Here is an 18,656-nt window from a genome sequence, read left to right on the forward strand (position 1 = left end):
CTTTCTTGACCTGCACTCTAGTTGCCTGATCTGCAGTTCCTGTGTTATAAACCTGAAGAAGTCTCCATCCTAACCAGCAGGTCGTGGATTCACCAGTCCTACAACCCCACAAGTCATCAGAAATCCTTAGCTTCCACTGGACACATACGGTAGGTTTGGGACTTGCCAACCTCTACAACTGCATAAACCCCTACCATGCAGCAAATCTCTTTATATGTATGTATGTGTGCATCTCACTGATGCACCCCTCTCGAGAACTCAGACTTAGCTATTTGGCACCAAGAGTGATTCTAGAAGAACAAAACTCAAAGAATAAGTGGTAGTTACATCATTTCATGTCAACTTGAAGATATATGAAAGTGTAAGAGTAGAGTTTAGTCTGTCAATCAGGTCACACGCTGATGGTGACTCTCTGTGGGCGAGACTTTCTCATAAGCAGGGTCCTGGGCACCTCCCCCACTCTCTGTGCCTTCACTTTCCTGGCTGCTGCAAGCACTACGATACGGTCAGTTGGATCCACATAACTACACCCACTGGCCTGTGATTGTCCTGCATTCTGCATCATTGCATGTGACTTAATGAGTCTGAAGAGCGACTTATAGACTGAAGAGCTGGACTGGGATGGAATGTTTTATTGATCCATAATTACTTCTTGAGATAAAACTTTTTCTTATACATATATGAGTATCTCTGGATTTGTTTCTCTAGTCAACCCGGCCCAACACAGAATGCTTTCTTTCTTTTTTAGTTATATACTTTCCTTGGGAACTCTTACATCTCTTATCACAATCCACACAATCATCCATTGTGTCAAGCACATTTGTACATCTGTTGCCATCATCATTCTCAAACATTTGCTTTCTACTTGAGCCCTTGGCATCAGTTCCTTGTTTCCCCCCTCTCCCCAGTCCCCCTCTCTTATGAACCTTTGATAATTTATAAATTGTTATTTTGTCATGTCTTACACTGTCCGACATCTTCCTTCACCCACTTTTCTGTTGTCTGTCCCCCAGGGAGGGGGTTTTATGTAAATCCTTGTGACTGGTTTCCCCTTTCTATTCTACATTCCCTTGACACTCCCGGTATCACCACTCGTCCTGAGGATTTCATCCATCCTGGATTCCCTGTGTTTCCATTTCCTATCTGTATCAGTCTACATCCTCTGGCCAGATTTGTAAGGTAGCATTGGGATCATGATGGCGGGGGAGGGAGAGGAAGCATTTAAGAACTAGAGGAAAGTTGTATGTTTCATCATTGCTACACTGCACCCTGACTGGCTTGTCTCCTCCCCATGATCCTTCTGTGAGGGGATCTCCAGTTGCCTAAAGATGGGCTTTGTGTCCCTACTCTGCACTTCCCCTCATTCACCATGATAGGATTTTTTGTTCTTTGATGCCTGATATCTGATCCCTTCGACACCTCATGATCACACAGGTTGTTGTGCTTTTTCTATGTGGGTTTTGTTGCTTCTGAGCTAGATGGCCAATTGTTTACCTTCAAGCCTTTAAGACCCCAGATGCTATATCTTTTGATAGCTGGGCACCATCAGCTTTCTTCACCACATTTGCTTATGTACCCATTTGTCTTCAGCGATCATGTCAGGAAGGTGAGCTTCATGGAATACCAGCTTAATAGAACAAAGTGTTCTGACATTGAGGGAGTACTTGAGTGGAGGCCCAATGTCCATCTGCTACCTTAATACTAAATCTATAACTATATGCACATAGATCTATTTCCCCATCATCATATATAAATATATTTACATATGTACACACCTGTACTTAGACCTCTATAAATGCCCTTTGCCTTGTAGTTCTTTCCTCTATTTCCATTTACTTTTCTCTTGTCCCACTATCATGCTCAGCCTTCATTTGAGTTTCAGTAATTCCTCTCAGTTACATTGTCCTTGATCAAGCCCTACTAGGCCTCTTACACCATCCTCGTCACTGATTTTGGAGCACTTGTTGTTCTCTTGTCCCTGGGTTTGTTAACTCCACTACAGCATGCTTTCTGAACTTATTCTCAAGTCTGGCTGGATTTAAAAGTACTAATTGCTCGACTTCCAATAGTAAAGAGGCATAGTAATCCATGGCATGAGGTGGCAATAAAGACAAGCATAATATCCCCACCATTAGATCAAACATCTGTGAGAGACAATGCTGTGAGTGACTACTATTTCATTATTATCTTTCAACATTTTTGTTACACCCACAAGCATAGTGAAGCTGGCAGGTTCAGCTTTCAGATACACAACGCGGAAAGAGAAAATGATGAGTCCGCAGCTTCAAAGTCCTGGCTCAAGCAGTACATAAAGGACCTGAAAGTTGCTATTTGGGTCTTGAGATAAAGTCTTATTTCTTGTAGCAGTGTTGAGATTGCTGAAAACCCATCCAGAGTCTTATCCTCACTACCACTGAGTTGGCTGCAATGCACAGTGACTGCATAAGCCAAAATCGAATGTCCTCGAGGGCTCTGGGGGCTATAAATATTTATCGGAGCACAAACTTCATCTTTTACCTGGGGCGTGGCTGGTGCTTTTAAAATCGCTGACCTTTAGCTAACAGTGCAGTTTGTAATCCACACACCACCATCATTCCTGAGTCCTAGCTGAAGAATAGCTAATTACACCATCAACTGAATCCCTTATGTTGAAAGGTTTGACGGGGAAGATGTGAGATCCTGAAAATTGAGATGGGAAAATGTGGACAATAAAAGGATCAAGCTAGGGACATGGAGCCCTTATTGTTGAATTACCTTTTTTTATTTTCAGAAGGACCAGCCTCCTGCCCCCATCTGAAGGGATTAACCCACCTTCTTTGCCTGAATCACCTTCGATAGTAAAATCAGCCCTCTTATCTTCATCTGACCATAGTCCCACAGCTGTGTCCCAGGAATCTTTGTATGAGGCAAATGCTTTGCAAGATGCACTTTTTGCTTTTAGAACAATAACTAGTGTGAAGTCCACTGTCCCGTGACACGACTTCTTTGAGGCATAAAGTGTGGCCCAGGAGGAGGGATGGCATACTCCAGACAGAGACTGCTTGCTTTTCCTACTGAACACAAGGAGAAACAAAGGCCTCGGGTTTAGGTGTGGGAACTGTGTCAGTCTGAGTGTAGTGCTATGAGCCTGCCAAGTGGCAAGTCTTCATTCGATGTTTCAGCTCACGGCGTCAGAAAAGTACCTAGTAGTTACATTGTTGTGGGACGACAATGAGGACTATGAAGTGGCCTATACTGAATGAAGTTGAATTGCTTTTATATACTGGAAAAGGGATCTAAAAGCTGAAGTAAATTGGAATGTTAGAGTAGATTTATCAAGATGGACATACCCACACATGCAGGGGATGCTTAGAGGGCTCTATCAATTCCAAGATGAGCAAGTGTATAGGCCCACAACTCCTATGAATCCTCTGAGGTAGAAATCCACTACACTGTCAGAATATAGATAGTTAATATTTCTCAAAGGATCCCTATGGCACTAAACTGACACTCATTCTAGGCGGCCCAAAATGTCAGCTCATGCCTATCCAACAGTGGGTACAGTGGTCTCTGAAATAATCCTGTAATAATCTCTCCAGGTCCAGAATATGCAATTGGCAGAATTTTGGATCCCTGACACATGGAGAAAGGGTTATTACAGTAAGAAAGGCCAAGTGGAAGCCATTAGAACTTTCCTCAAAGAAATATTAGACCAAAAGCAGTATTACATTGCTGGAGAACCTGCAGAGATTAATGTCACCATAAAGACTTGAAGAATGGAGGGGGATGATTTCCACCACAATCTCATTCAACTTACCTATCTGTCTTGTGCAAAAAAAAAAAAAAAGGATCTTAAGAGAGTGACAGTGAATTGATATAAACTTAACCAGTGGTGGCTCTGATTGTAACTGCTAATCCAGATGTGGTTTCACTGCTTGAGCACATTAGTACATTTCCTGGAAGACAGCACATAGCTATTGCTTTAATCAATGTCTTTTTCTTGATACCTGTCAGAAGCAGTGTACCTTTAGCTATCAAGGTCAAGAATACAAGGGGGCTTCAAAAAGTTCTTGAATGAGATCAGGTCCCTTAAGGGTAGCATTGGTGAAGAAATTAGATGGTGTCCCACTAATCAGACAGAACAGCATCTGGGATCTTAAAGGCTTGTTTCCAAACAAGCAGCCATCTAAGTGAGATGTCAACTAATCCACATGGAAGAAGCACACCAACATCTGTTATCCATGGATTGTAAATTATATAATCCAAATCGGAAGAAGGGAATAGTATCAAAGCTTAGCAGGCGAGATTCTGGTTTTCAGAAGGGAATGGATGAGAGTGGAAGGCCAAAATACATTTGCAGGAGCTACTCAGCGAATAAGTCTCCAGTGATTTTCCGATGAAACTGAGGAATGGGAAGAACCTGGTTACCAGATGAGAGTACTGAAGATGACTATAGGAAATTAAAATGATAACTCTGACTTGAATAGCTAATATCTCGAACAGTTAAAACTATGGGGGTTTATTTCTGTTGTATTTTGTCATCGTGGTTAGCCGTCTCGATTCTTTATTATGTTTTTGCTTAACGCCTGGCCTGCAGTTCTAGTTCATAAACCTGCAGACATCTGTTCCTCTGCTACCCCATGAACCAGCAGAGGTCTCCAAGTTGCCACTGGACCCACGGATATGGGACGTGCTAACCCCCCCATGTGTGTGAGTCACGAAGTACAATTTTCTCTGTATATTTACATACATGTTTTACTGGTTTTGCTTGTCTACAGAAACCCCGAGGCTGTTCCTGTAAGATGACATGTGAACGGAGTTCTGAGTAAAATGAGAGTCCAGAGACTATCCCAGTTTTTCCCGAAGGGGGCGGTACTGCCCGTTGGGTAGCAGTGAAACAGTCCAGTGACGATGTCTGGGCCTCAAAGCATCCAGGGGCGCTACACAAGCAGACACCCAAACCGTATCCTGAATTAGGGGCAATAGTACAAAAGATTTTAATGGTCAGGTGGACAATGAGTGATTTTTTTTTCCTGCAAAAAGGGGTGGTAGGCCAAGTAAGTTTAGGAATCTAGGGGCTATGTGAACACCAGGTAGCAAGAAGAGAGATTACAAAGACCTTGCAGCTGGTCAGGGCCTCGGGTGACTAGGTAGCAGCAGGCAGCCACCATAGCTGAAGGTGTGTGCTCCTGAGGAAACATAGACAGGAAGTCAGGGCAGGAGTGGACACTAAATCTAAGAGAGCCTTAAAGGACACCGTGACAAGGTTGACTTTTACTTTGAAGAAGATGGGAAGGTGTGAGGCGCGGCGAGCTGAGATCTCAGAGGTATTGCAGCGCCTGTGCTAAGAAGAAATCTAGGCCGGTATGCAAGGCAGAACCAGGAAGGCCAGAGAGAGGGCATAAAGTGAGGGGGTGTGGACCAGAGTGAGATCAGTGGGGTACGAGTGCTTGGAGTCTATATCCATTCTGAAAGCTGAGCTGCGAATTAGGTGTAGACCCAGGCAGGGGGGACGAACAGTGGCTGAGCCATGAGAGGAGCATGGAAGGGAGAGAAGCAGGGTTGTGAGCACAGAGTCTTTGAAGGTCATTTAAAGAGCAGAGAGGAGGGCTGAGGGCTAGGCCAGAGGGCCAGGCTTCTTTACAATGGGCTTACATACTTATGGCAAGGAGGGCTCCCAGTGAGTGGGGGAATAAAAAAGAGCAAGGCAGGATGGAAAGAAGAGGAGAAAGGGGACTTAAGAGGAGTAGGGGACGGACAGGAGGAAGTAAAGGAACAGTAGAACAGTGACAGGCATGGTGCCTGGCACTCGGTAGAGCAAAACCTTTTACAGGGCCGAGACTATTTTCCCACAACCACGAACAGGGAAGTGTAAGTGTGTGGGTGCCTATTTATGGCTGTCTGGTGATCAGGAAATGTTACCGGTATTTAGCACCTGTCAGGAAGGATTCTCAAGTACAGCACATGTGATATTCCACCAGTGAGCAACATGCTTCCCCCAATGCTAATCTGTTTTCTACTTGAGGTATACGATGGGGTACCCCCAAAACCTGGAATTTTGTTTCAAAGCTTTGTATTTAAATTTTTTTACAAAACAACCTTATCACCTTCAAAGTACTCTCCATTACACCTAATACATTTGTCAATTCTGCGCTTCCATTCTTGGAAACATTGTTTTTTTTTTTCAAATTCAGCTGTTTGGACGGCTGACAGCACCTCTCTCATTTTTTTGCTTCATCTCTTCTATATCATCAACTAGCTGTCCTTTCATGTTCCTCTGCATTGGTGGAAACACAAAGAAGTTGCATGGAGTGAAGTCAGGTAAGGTGCATGGGACAAGAGAGGCATGCTGTTTCTTGTCAAAAATTGGCACACTGAGATGGCATGTGAGCAGTTGCATTGTCATGATGGTAAAACCAGTCCCCCATCTGCCACAAATCAGGTCTTTTTTGTTGCACATTGTTACACAATATTTTCAAAACCTCTACATAGAAAGTTTGATTAACAGTCTGACCTAGTGGAAGGAACTCTAAATGCACTATATTATGGACATCAAAAAAATCAAATGAGCATAATCTTGATCTTTAATTTCACTTGACGAGTTTTTCTTGGGCAAGGTGATGATGGTGTCTTCCCCTGGCTTGATTGAGGTTTGCTTGTCACCAGTAATGACCTTGAGAAAAGTCTGGATCACTTCAGAGTTGTTCTTTCCAAGAATGACTTGTTTCCAGTTGACACTCCTTCTTGGTGGCCTGTCACAAATCTTCTGTTAAACTTCACTGAACTAAGCTCCAAGATAGTCCAGATAACTTCCCCATCTTTTTAATGGTCCATCATTGGTCTTCAAGCAAAAGTGGATGAATTTTTTGGACATTTTTGTCTGTTTGGAAAGTTGATGGACATCCAGAATAAGGTTTGTTATCGATCGACATTTTGCCTTTTTGGAAATAAGAAAACTACTGGTACACTTGAGTTTTTTTCAGAGTGCTATCCTTGTAAGTTGTATTCAACATCACAACAGTTTCTGTGACATTTTTCTGGAGCAGAAAGCAAACTTTCACAGCCACACGCAGTTCTCTTAAATGAGCCATCACAAAAAAACAAGGTGTGAGCAAAACTGCTTTTATGAAAAAATTCACTGTGACCAGAGAACCTTCCCAGGCGACGCCGCTGGGTGCACTAACTCAGAACAAGTTGCTCGATGCTCAGCTAGTAGGAACAATGCATCCTATGAAAGCTCCACAGAGTGGAGTTTTCCTGTTTTTCTTTTTTACCCACTCATATATGTTAGGTCATGATTAAGGGGCTGCTCAGATACCTTATCTGTGCAGTATAGTCTCCCCTAACACCCTGACTCTACAGTCCAGGAAAATGTGTTTTCTTCAAAGCCCTTGGCCAACTACAATCTTATTATTAGCTCTCATCAGCTCTAGAATTTAAGTTCCATGAGGGCTTATTTATCTCAGGTCTACCTAGAAAAATGCTTTCCTACACAGTAGGTGCTCAGTAGGCAATGTGCTGAATGATGGATGCATGAATAAATCCATAACCTTCCTGAGGTTATGTGGCCATCTCAAAAAAGAAACCTTAAAATGATACCCAAAAGAAAATAAGTACAATAAACAAGCTAGTTATATATATATATATAATAGAATCTTTTATTGACTGCTATTAATTATGAATCCTGTGGAAAAATTACTTTATGTTCAAGTATAAGGTGTTGACAGAGGCTCAGTCTGAGGGGTAACTAATGAACATGGCCTCTCGGAGTCTGTGACCAGACAGTCTCTTACTACACCAGCTGTGTGAATACCCAGGAGGTAGAAGTGTGCAGATATAAGATGTTTGTGAGGAAATGACAAGAACTTATCACTCACCTGGTCCTTCTGCTCATCTACTTTTTCTTGTAGAAGCATTTCCATATTCTTTAAGATCATTTCCACTTTATCCACTTGCTTTTCTGTGGTATTAAGTTGTTTTTCATGTATTTCCTGACAAAAGGAGGTTACCAATCAAAAAATTATGTTTTAAAAGAACTAACTTCAAGACATTTAAAATGGTATTTGGGCGAAATGTACACATCTACAAGTTACTAGCTACGAGCCTCTGTCTGAACATGGGATGCTAACAAGCTCTGTCAGGAGTATAGGTGTGGCGCAGGGCGTAGTGTTTTGCATAGGAATCCGACAGTGGCAGTTTCTTACATAGGCTTACAAAAAAACAAAAACAATGCCATCAAGCCAATTTGACTCACAGCGTCCCTCTATAGAGTTTCTGACAGGATTTCTTTATGGGAATAGATAGGCTTATCTTTTTCCCTCGGATCATCTGGTGGATTTGAACTGTCAATCTCGCTGTCAGCAGTCCAATACTTATCTGGTAATGTAACCACTATTCCAAAGGCCTGTCATATGTTTTAGCAGTTGTGTTCCTAGGTATTTACTCAAATGAGTTGAAAATCTGTATCCACATAAAAGCCTGCATACAAATATTTATCATAATTTTATTCATTATTGCCCCAAACTGGAAGTAATCAAGAGGTCCTTCAACAGCTCAATGGCTAAACAAATGAGCATATCTGTATCATGGAAATATTATCTAGCAAAAAAAATAAATGAGCCATCAAGCCATGAACAAAATATGGAGGAAACTTAAGTACTTATTAAGTACAAGAAACCAGTCTGAAAAAGCTACATAATGCATGATTCCAATTATAAAGCAAAATTAAAGAGACAGAAACAAGGTCAGCGACTAGCAGGAGTTCAAGGAACAATAGAGGAACAAACAGGTGGAGCAGAGAATTTTAAGGGCAGTGAAATTATTCTGCATGAAACTTTAATCTTGGGTACAGGGCATGCCTACGGGCAACCCTAAGCGTCATCCTGAATGGGAACAAGAGACAGCAGTTAATAACGAAAACTGATGCTGTGGAGTTAGTTCTAACTCACGGCAACACATGTATTTGTCAGAGTCGAAGTGCTCCATGGGGCTTTCTTGGTCATGATCTGACTCTGTAATTCTAACATCCCAGAAAACCTGATCTGATCTGTAACCACATGGAGTTTCTTTCTATCTCGTTATTTATTTTTCAATATGAAAACCGTTTGCAGTAGTGGTCTCATACAATATCTGTCTCTTGTGATTGACTAATTTCACTCAGCATCATGTTCTCCCGAATAATCCATATTATTGTTTTGCATCACATCTTTTAAAACAGTTGTATTAGCACTTCACCCACGTCATACAATTCAATCAGATCAAGAAAAGTTGTCCAATTGTTACAATATTTAATTCCAAACCTTTTTCTTCTCCCTTGTACTCATTGTAATTCATGTACTTATTTTTTTCTAACTGTGGCACAAATATACAGAAATATTTTCCAATTGCACAACTTCTAGTTGTATAATTCAGAGCGAGAAGAGGCTCAATAATATTCTTCATGTTGTACAACTATCATTGTTATCCTTTTTCAAACTATCGACCACAGTGACAGAAACTCAATGCTCCCAAAGCAACAGATCTTTCCCCTTCACCCATGGTAACTGTTGGTCAAGTTTGGTTTTTTTTTTTTTTTACAGTGTTTTAAAAAATCATTTTATTAGGGGCTCATACAACTTTAAAAAATGTATTATTATTTTTTAAACAATTTATTAGGGGCTCATACAACTCTTATCACAATCCATACATATACATACATCAATTGTATAAAGCACATCCATACATTCTTTGCCCTAATCACTCTCAAAGCATTTGCTCTCCACTTAACCCCTCTGCATCAGGTCCTCCCAAGAGCAACCTCACTGGACACCCCTCCCCCCACAATGTCAGCCCTCCCTCTTCTCCCCTCAACTGGCATGCACCTATGTTCCCCCAAATTTGACCATTGCCTTTCTTCTTTCCTGTGCTGCCCCTCGCATCAGTAAGCCCCATTCCTCTGACAGGGCTGATTCCCTCTCTGGGAGACCTCACCCCAAATCCACATGGCTACCTCTCAGGGACCAGCATCAACCCCACCCCATCCATCTGATTCCAGCTCTCATGAGGTGACCTTCGGCCAAGTGACCTACATGATACTTACTTTGAGCAGATGATGTGTGGCTCTTTAGCGGCCTGCCTGGTCCCCAGCCAGACGACTGGATGGCCTGCACACTTGAACTTGTGCCCGTTCTGCTGCATGTTCCTATTATCGTGGACTCACACAGTGTTTATCCTTCTGTGCTTGACTAGCTTCACTCAGCATAATATCTTCCAGATGCCTCTACAACTTGAGGTGTTTCATTGCTGTTTTTAGGGATGTATTCCATTGTATGTATGTACCGGAGTTTTTATCCACTCTTGTACTGATGGTAATGTAGGCTGTTTCCAGCTTCTTCCTGCCCACCCACCAGCTTTTTGCTACTATGAACTCTGCTGTGATGACCATAGGGGAGGGAAACATCTGTCCGTGATCTGCTTCTTATTTCTTTGGGGTACATACCAGCAATGGTATTGCTGGATCATATGGTAGTTCAGTTGCCATCTGTTTTAGGTATCGCCATACTGCCTTCCAGAGTGCCTGTACATATTTACCAGTCCACCAGCAGGGGATAAGAGTTCCTATCTCACCACACACTCTCCAACATTTGTTGTTCTGTTTCTTTTGAAAAATCATTTTATTGGGGACTTGTACAACTTATTGTAATCCTTCCATTGTGTCAAGCACATTTGTTCATTTGTTGCCATCATCATTTTCAAAATATTTTCTTTCTACTTGAGCCCTTGGCATCAGCTCCTCATTCCTCCCCCTACCTCCGCCCTATCCTCCCTTTCACATTCTGTTTTTTTTTTAATTGGGCTAGTTATGGGCATTAGGTGGGATCTTATGGTCATTTTGACTCGCATTTCCTGGGTGGCTAGTGACAGGGAGCATGTCTCAGTATACCAGTATCAGACTGTTTTGACAACTGTGGCTGTATAAGTAGGTTTTGGGGTCAAGTAATGTGAGATCACCTGCTTTGTTCTTTTTCTTGGGGAGTTCTTTGCTTATCCTGGGTTTCTTCCCTTTTTATATGGAGTTAATAATCAGTGTTTCCATTTCTTTGAAGAATGATGTTAGAATTGGGATCGGCAATGCATTTTATTTGTAGATTGTTTTAGATAGTATCAACATTCTCACAATACTGAGTCTTCTGATCCACAAACACGGAATATGCTTCCATTTGTGTAGATCCCGGTTGGCTTCTTATAGTAATGTTCTATAGTTTTCTTCGTACAAGTCTTGGTTTTTGGTTAAGTTTATTCCCAGGTATTTCAGCTTTTGCAAAGGCTGCTGATTCCTTGGTATCTTTTTCTGTACCCCCATCCCTGGTATAGAAGAAGTCAATTGTTACTCTTGTATACTGCTACTCTACTAAACTCCTCTATGACTTCCAGCTAGTCTCTTGTGGACCCTTTAGGATTCTCAATATATAAAATCATATTATTTGCAAACAGTGAAGTTTCACTTCTTATAATGAGATTCTTGAGGCTCTTGCTATCTATATTTTCAACTTGTCTTTTCAGAAAGGTTGTAGGAATTTACTCTCTTTTTAAGATTTAATTCCTTTATGCTACTCTTCTAAATAAAGCAGATTTATAAAAAACTATGATATTCCATGTTCTTTTCCCCCAGGCTTCCTGGCTATGTGTGGGGCAGTGTATGTCTCCATATCTTTAAGTTGTTGCTCTCATATTCCCACTCTGCACTGCCCACTCACCTGCTCTTTCACCTGGTGACCAGCCCGATCCATCTTCAGTGTCAGCAACTGAACGGGTACTTGATTTTTCTCATTTTGAGCCTTGTGGACAAAGGCCTCCTCACCCAGGTGAAGGATCCTATGGTTGAGCTGAGATAACTGATCCTTGTATTTCTGACTCTAGAGCAAAAAAGGGTAAAACAATGATTGAAAACAAAAACGAAGCCCCAGCAGATCCTTGCAGTGGTTAATGAGGGGTAATTTTGTCTCACTGTGGGACGTGGCAACATCTGGAGTCATTTTTCATTGTCATAATTGGGGTAGGTAGGGGTGGCTACTGACATGGAGAAATGCTACTAAATATCCTACAGTGTATAGGACAGCCCCTATACAGACTTATCCAGTCTCACACAGCAATGATGCTGAAGTTGAGAACTCTGCTTTATTCCTGAGAAGAAGTGAGAATACATCTAGACCATTAAGAACATTCAAACCACTGTTCTGAAGGCCTCCCACTTTTATCTAAGTTATTTAAAACATCGTGTTAAGGGGGGGGGGGAGGAAGAAACTTAAAGCATATGAATCTCTTCAAAAGGACCTCTGACCTGTCCCTGATATCCAAATCTATCTGGCAGTAAGTTGTTGATATTCTCAGTACCACTGGGCCAGGAAATTAGAGTGTCTGACAGATGTCCTCTTGGTGTATACACAAATGGCCGTGTGTTCCAACAGTTGCTAGAAAATTTCTCAGTTTTTCACCATAGAGATTTCAGTTACTGTCAACCACTGGTCAGGAGCATCTTTCAATAGATTACAATTTAAAAGAATCAAATTACATTTTTGTTGGATTGCCTTTCTTTTTTTCTCACAACAATTAGTTTTCAGGGAGAGATCAACCACAGTTCCAAGGTATTCCCACGTTGGTGTGAATACCTATGGTTCAGCAATGAGCAGAATCATATCATTTTTATCTTGTAGGTTTAATACGCACACACAAGGGTAAGTATAAAAGCATTGTATAATAGAAACTTGTTAAAAATGATTATGGAAACATATGTATGAATGTGCTTGACACAATGAATGTATGTATGGAATGTGATAAGTTGTATGAGCCCCCAATAAAATGATTAAAAAAAGAAACCTTAATTAAACAAAACTATCAAAATATGAAGCTACTGTTTCATGTCATATCTTTATCTATGCCTATATGCTTCTGAAGTGTTTTCATCTTTCTATTCATTTCCCAAAGAATTCTCACTCTTCAATTTATGTCATGTCAAATGGGAGTTTTGTCATGTTCAAGGGATGCAAATCATGTTCGTTTTAAATGTCCTCTGAGCTTGGGAACACAGAGCAGTGTGGAAGGCAGATAAGGCTGCGTCAGGTGGATGGGTCGTTCCCAATGAGGAGCTCGTCAGACAGTCCTTGCTACCCTCCAGGAGGAGCTGGTATGGCGCCGTAACAGAACACACGCCGTGGTACATTTTCCTGTCCTTCCTCCTCCCCAGCGCAGCTTTCCATTCTCTTCAGATGTCTTCCTGAGAAGTCTCTGTGATCATCCTTGAGAAAATATAAAGAGGATTCCTTTGAAACCCAGAAAGAGAGTTTCCAAAGCCTTCTGAGGTGACTTGCCTTGAATTCATCTTTGAGGTCTTCCCGACCTTCATTAAAACGCTAAAAAGTATTGTGTTATGTGGAGCAGCAGCATTCCTGTAAACTTGTGGGAAAACTTAATTAATTTGGGAATATTCACTTGAGTTTTGTTAAAAATGTGATAGCCCTGATGTAAATGAAAATTGATTTTTTTAAAATTTCTGTTTTTCCCAGATCATTTTATTAGGGCATAATCCAGACATCATACCAATAGCTCTATCAGATCGAGCAGCGTTGTGCAATTACTGCATATAATCAATTTCTTCCTTTTCATACTACGTGATATCAGCTCCCCATTACCTCTTTCCTCCCCATCAATACACCCCAAGAACTCTTACTCCAGTTATTACCTCTACAGATTCACCCAATCTGGGTTTGATAAACCCCCAAACACAGAAAGATACATAACAGAGAATCAAGAAAGGTACCAAAATAACAAAATACAGCAGAGATAAGACCTAATCTAGAAAACAACAGCAAAACCCAGAAAATATTAAAAACTAGATAAAAGTCAAAGTGTATCTAAAGGGAGCTCAAATAACAAGATTTTAACCATTCAAGCCCTATTTATCATTTTAATTTACTATAATCGTCTTTCCAATACCAGCTGCCTGATAACCAGGTTATTCCTATCTCTCAGTGATAGTCAGAGGGGGGCCACTGGAGGCTTATTCCCTGTGGAGAACCTGAACATGTATTTTGGGCTCCCACTGTCAGCCATAGCTTTGTGAACACCAGAATTTCACAAATTTCAGCTCTGACAGCACTCCCTTCTTCAGATCTGGTTTATATAATTGATAATCCTTGGATCATCGATGATCGTGTGCTTCTTCCAGGTGAGTTTACTGACATCTCACTTAGATGGGTGCTTATTTGAAACAAGCTCCAATTATTTCCAACAGGGTTTTGTGGAGACCTTGGGTTTTTCTCTCTCTATAAAATCATACCATCTGCAAATAACTAGAGCTTAATTTCTCTTTGCCCAATTGCACTCCCTTAATCTCTTGTTGCCTTTTGATTCTGGCTAGGATCTAGCACAATGCTGAATAAAAGTGGGGATAATGGGCATCTTTGGTTCCCATTTTCAATTGCAATGATTTCAGCTTTTCTCCATCCAGTATGATACTGGCTGTTGGATATTAAGATATGGACTTTAGTATATTGAAGAATTTCCTTATATTTAATTATTGTTTTTATTAGGAATGGGTGTTGGATATTGTCAAATGCTTTTTCTACATCCATCAATATGATCATCTGGTTCTTCTATATTTTGTTTATATGGTGGTATGAATCCCATTTGGGCATGAAGTATTATTATTATTTTGATATGTTGTTGAATTCTACTGGCCAGGATTTTGTTGAGAATCTATGTTCATGAGAGATATTGGCTTGTAGTTTTCTATTTGTGTGAGGTCTTCCTTTCATTGTCATTGGTTTAGTAAATTTTTCTCCATCTTTTGACTCTCAGTCTGTTTTTGTCTGTGAGTTTGAGGTGTGTTTCTTGAAGGCAGCAGATTTATGGATCTTGTTTCCTAATCCAGTCTGCTACTCTGTCTTTTGACTGGGGTATTTAGCCCATTGATTTTCATTGGTATTAATTCCAAATGCAGGTGAGTTACTATCATATTGTATTATCTGTGTTTGGGAGGGAGGAATCTATTCATGTCCTTGTTTCCCGTCTAGATCTACTGTTTTGGGTGTTGTTTTATTGTGTTGACTTCTGGATAGTAGCACGGACTGTGGCGATCTCATAATGTTTTTGTGCTGTTGATTTTCTGACCATAGAGATATGGTTAGTGTTTTCGGCAATGCTGGTTTTGTTTTTATGAATTCTCTAACTATTTCCTTGTTTGGGAATACCTTTATTTCTTCTTTATATGTGATATATCGCTTTGCTGGATACAGGATTTTGGTTGGCAGGTTTTTACTTTGAAAGTTTGATCTATGTTGCTCCATTTTCTTATTTCCTGCATATTTTCTGCTGAGAGCTCTGAGCTTATTCCAATCTGATTACCTCTGAAGGTGACTTTTTCCCTCTCTAGTTGCTCTCAAGATTCTCTCCTTTTCCTTGAAGTTGAATATTTTGACTATCGTATGTCCTGATGCCCTCCTATACATGTCCCCTACCCCCACCCCCGGGTCTAACCTCCTTGGAGTTCTCTCTGTCTCCTGAATGGTTATTATCTCCTCCTTTATAGTACTGGGGAAAATTTCCTCCACAAATTCTCTTACTAATTTATATGTAGATTTGTTTGTTTCTTCCTGTTCCAGTATTCCAAACAAGACATTCATTACTTCTGTTCATGGTTTCTCACATCATCCTCAGGTTTACTTCAGATTATTTTACTTTTTTGTTTGTTTCTCTCATTTGCTGAAGTCTGCATGGTTGTCTTCAAGTTCATAGATTCAATTTTCATTTTCTTCCATTCTATTGTTCAGTTCTTTTTTGGGGGTAATTATTTTATTGGGGGCTTATACTACTTTTATCACAATCCATTCATACATCCATTGTGTCAGCACATTTGTACATTTGTTGCCCTCATCATTCTCAAAACATTGCTTTCTACTTGAGTCCTTGGTATGAGCTCATTTTTTACCCTCCCTCCCTGCCCCCCTTTCTCATGAACACTTAATAATTTATAAATTATTATTAGTCATGTCTTACACTGTTCAACGTCTCTCTTCACCCACTTTTCAGTTGTACATCCCCCAGGGAGGCGGTTATATGTAGATCATTGTAATTGGTTCTCTCTTTCTACCCCCACCTTCCCTCCACCCTCCCAGTATTGCCATTCCCACCACTGGTCCTGAAGGGTTCATCTATCCTGGATTCCCTGTGTTTTCAGTTCCTATCTGTACCAGTGTACATCCTCCGGTCTAGCCAGATTTGTAAGATAGAATTGGGATCATGATAGTGGTGGGGAGGAAACATTTAAGAAATAGAGGAAAGTTGTATGTTCATCATTGCTACACTGCACACTGACTGGCCCATCTCCTCCCCGTGACCCTTCTGTAAGGGGGTGTCCAGTTGCCTACAGATGGGCTTTGGGTCCCCAATCTGCACTCCCCTCATTCACAATGATATTATTTTTTGTTCTTTGATGCCTGATACCTGATCCCTTTGACACTTCATGATCACACAGGCTGGTGTGCTTCTTCCATGTGGGCTTTGGTTGGCCTAGAAGGCCACTTGTTTACCTTCAAACCTTTAAGACTCTAGATGCTATATCTTTTGATAGCCGACACCATTGACTTTCTTCACCACATTTGCCTTCAGTGATTGTGTCTGGAAGGTGAGCATCATGGAATGCCAGTTTAATAGAACAAGTGTTCTTACATTGAGAGAGTACTTGAGTAGGGGCCAAATGTCCATCTGCTACTTTAATACTAAACCTATAAATATATGCATAGTTCTATTTCTCCATCATCATATATAAATATATTTACATATGTACATGCCTATATTTAGAGCTCTATAAATGCTATGTGCCTTGCAGTTCTTTCCTCTATTTCCTTTTACTTTGCTCTTGTTCATGTTCAGCCTTCATTAGGGTTTCAGTAATTCCTCTCGGTTACATTACCCATGATCAAGCCCTACCAGGCCTCTTACACGCTCCTCACCACTGATTTTGGATCACTTGTTGTTCTCTTGTCCCTTGGTTTGTTAACCACTTCTTTTCCCCAACCTTCCCCTCTCTCATGTCCCCCTGGAACTGTCAGTCCCATTGTTTTCTCCTCCAGATTGTTTATCCCACCTATTTTATCTAGATAGACCTGCAGAGATAATAATATACACAAAAACAAGACAGAACAAAACAAAGCAACAAAAGAAAACAAAACAACACCACCAAAAAACAAATGACAAAAAAAAGAAAAGCCTGTCAATAGTTCAAGGTCTGTTTGTTGACATTTGCGAGTGTTTGCTGATTGAGCCTGATGGGGTGCCATGCTCTGAACCCAAAGTCTATTTTTGATAATGCCTCGGGACTTCCTTGCTCTGCTCCCCTTGCTGTTCTGTTGCATGCCCTTCATGTTTTGCCTCAGTGTGGTGGGGTCAGATCAGTCTAATTCCCACACTGTGTCTCCAGTGTTGTCCCCTATAGGGCTATGGGTCAGTGGGGGATGTCCTGTCTCATAGTGGGACCAGCCATATGGTCCTCTCTGTGCATTGGCTGTTCTTAGTGGGGATATTGTCCTTAAGGCTTGGTGGGCCAGGATGTGCTCCAGTCTCTCTTCCTCCCCCTTCATTTGCTTCGATTTGCTCTGATCAGACATGTCCCTCTCTCGGAGCTGTAGCTTCAATGCTATCCTCTGAAGTACTTTCTTCTGGGGGCAAGGGCTGCTGTCCATGTAGTTGGGATTGGGGCCAACCCCTCAGACCTCTCTACTGGTTCCTTGCTTCATGCCAGTATGTTGCATTCACATCTTGGAGCATGGGGTAGAAGTCTGGTCCTTCTTTCCCGGCGACGATATGAACAAGACCCTCCCCTTGGATGGGTTAGTTCCCTGTTCCCCAGCTACCCATTTATTTCATTTCCTTCCCCCCCCCCAACCTTTTTAATTGTCTACCATATGTATCCCTGGATTTGGTCTGGCCCCTGCCATACTACCTGCACCTCACCCCAGGAATGTTTGTATACAGTAGCTTTTTCCTTATGTCCCTTTTGCATTTTTTTTAAAGTTTACCTCAGCGGACTCATGTTGTATTTGTGTTTTGTGCTTGGCTTACTTTGTTTAGCATCATTTTCTCCAGTTTTTCCCATGTGGCAAGGTGCTTCATGCATTCATCACTGCTTTTTAGTGATGTGTAGTACTCCAGTGTATGTCTGTACCATAGTTTTTATTTAAATCATTTTATTAGAGGCTCATACAACTCTTAGCACAATCCATACATACATCAATTATGTAAAGCACATCTGTACCATAGGTTTTTAATCCATTCATCTGTTGATGGAAATTTGGGTTGTTTCCAACTCCTTGCAATTGTAAACTGTGCTGCGATGAACACCGGTATTGCTCAGTTCTCACACAATGTTTTTTTAATTCTGTTATCTCATTGTTTTGTTTCTCGGTTTCTTTGGGGTGTGAGGTTTTTAGTATCACACTTTCTTCCTTTTTTCAGAATTGATCCCCAAATCTCTTGTATGGTCACAAACATCATTCACCTGTATTCTCTTTCTGGTAATTTAAAGTCTTCACTTTCTGTGTATTCCAATGAAGTTGCGTAATCTTCAGTTGTTGACTTTTGTTTATCTTGATTTTTTGTGGTTACTACTGCTGACTGTTGTTTGCATGGCTTAGTGATCCAAC

At 41.0% G+C, this 18,656-nt stretch overlaps 1 protein-coding gene across 1 annotated transcript in view; it reads right to left on the reverse strand.

The window, feature by feature from the left end:
• Positions 1-18,656, reverse strand: part of LOC142442268 (ninein-like protein) — a 102,279-nt gene that overhangs the window by 1,340 nt on the left and 82,283 nt on the right. Inside the window, exons 2-3 of the mRNA XM_075543523.1 lie at positions 11,715-11,873; positions 7,857-7,970 (exon numbers count right to left, since the gene is read on the reverse strand). Coding sequence (XP_075399638.1) covers positions 7,857-7,970; positions 11,715-11,873 — 273 coding nt within the window. The remainder of the gene's footprint in view (positions 1-7,856; positions 7,971-11,714; positions 11,874-18,656) is intronic.

This window comes from Tenrec ecaudatus, chromosome 3 (genome assembly GCF_050624435.1).
Source record: "Tenrec ecaudatus isolate mTenEca1 chromosome 3, mTenEca1.hap1, whole genome shotgun sequence".
Lineage (NCBI taxonomy): Eukaryota > Metazoa > Chordata > Mammalia > Afrosoricida > Tenrecidae > Tenrec > Tenrec ecaudatus.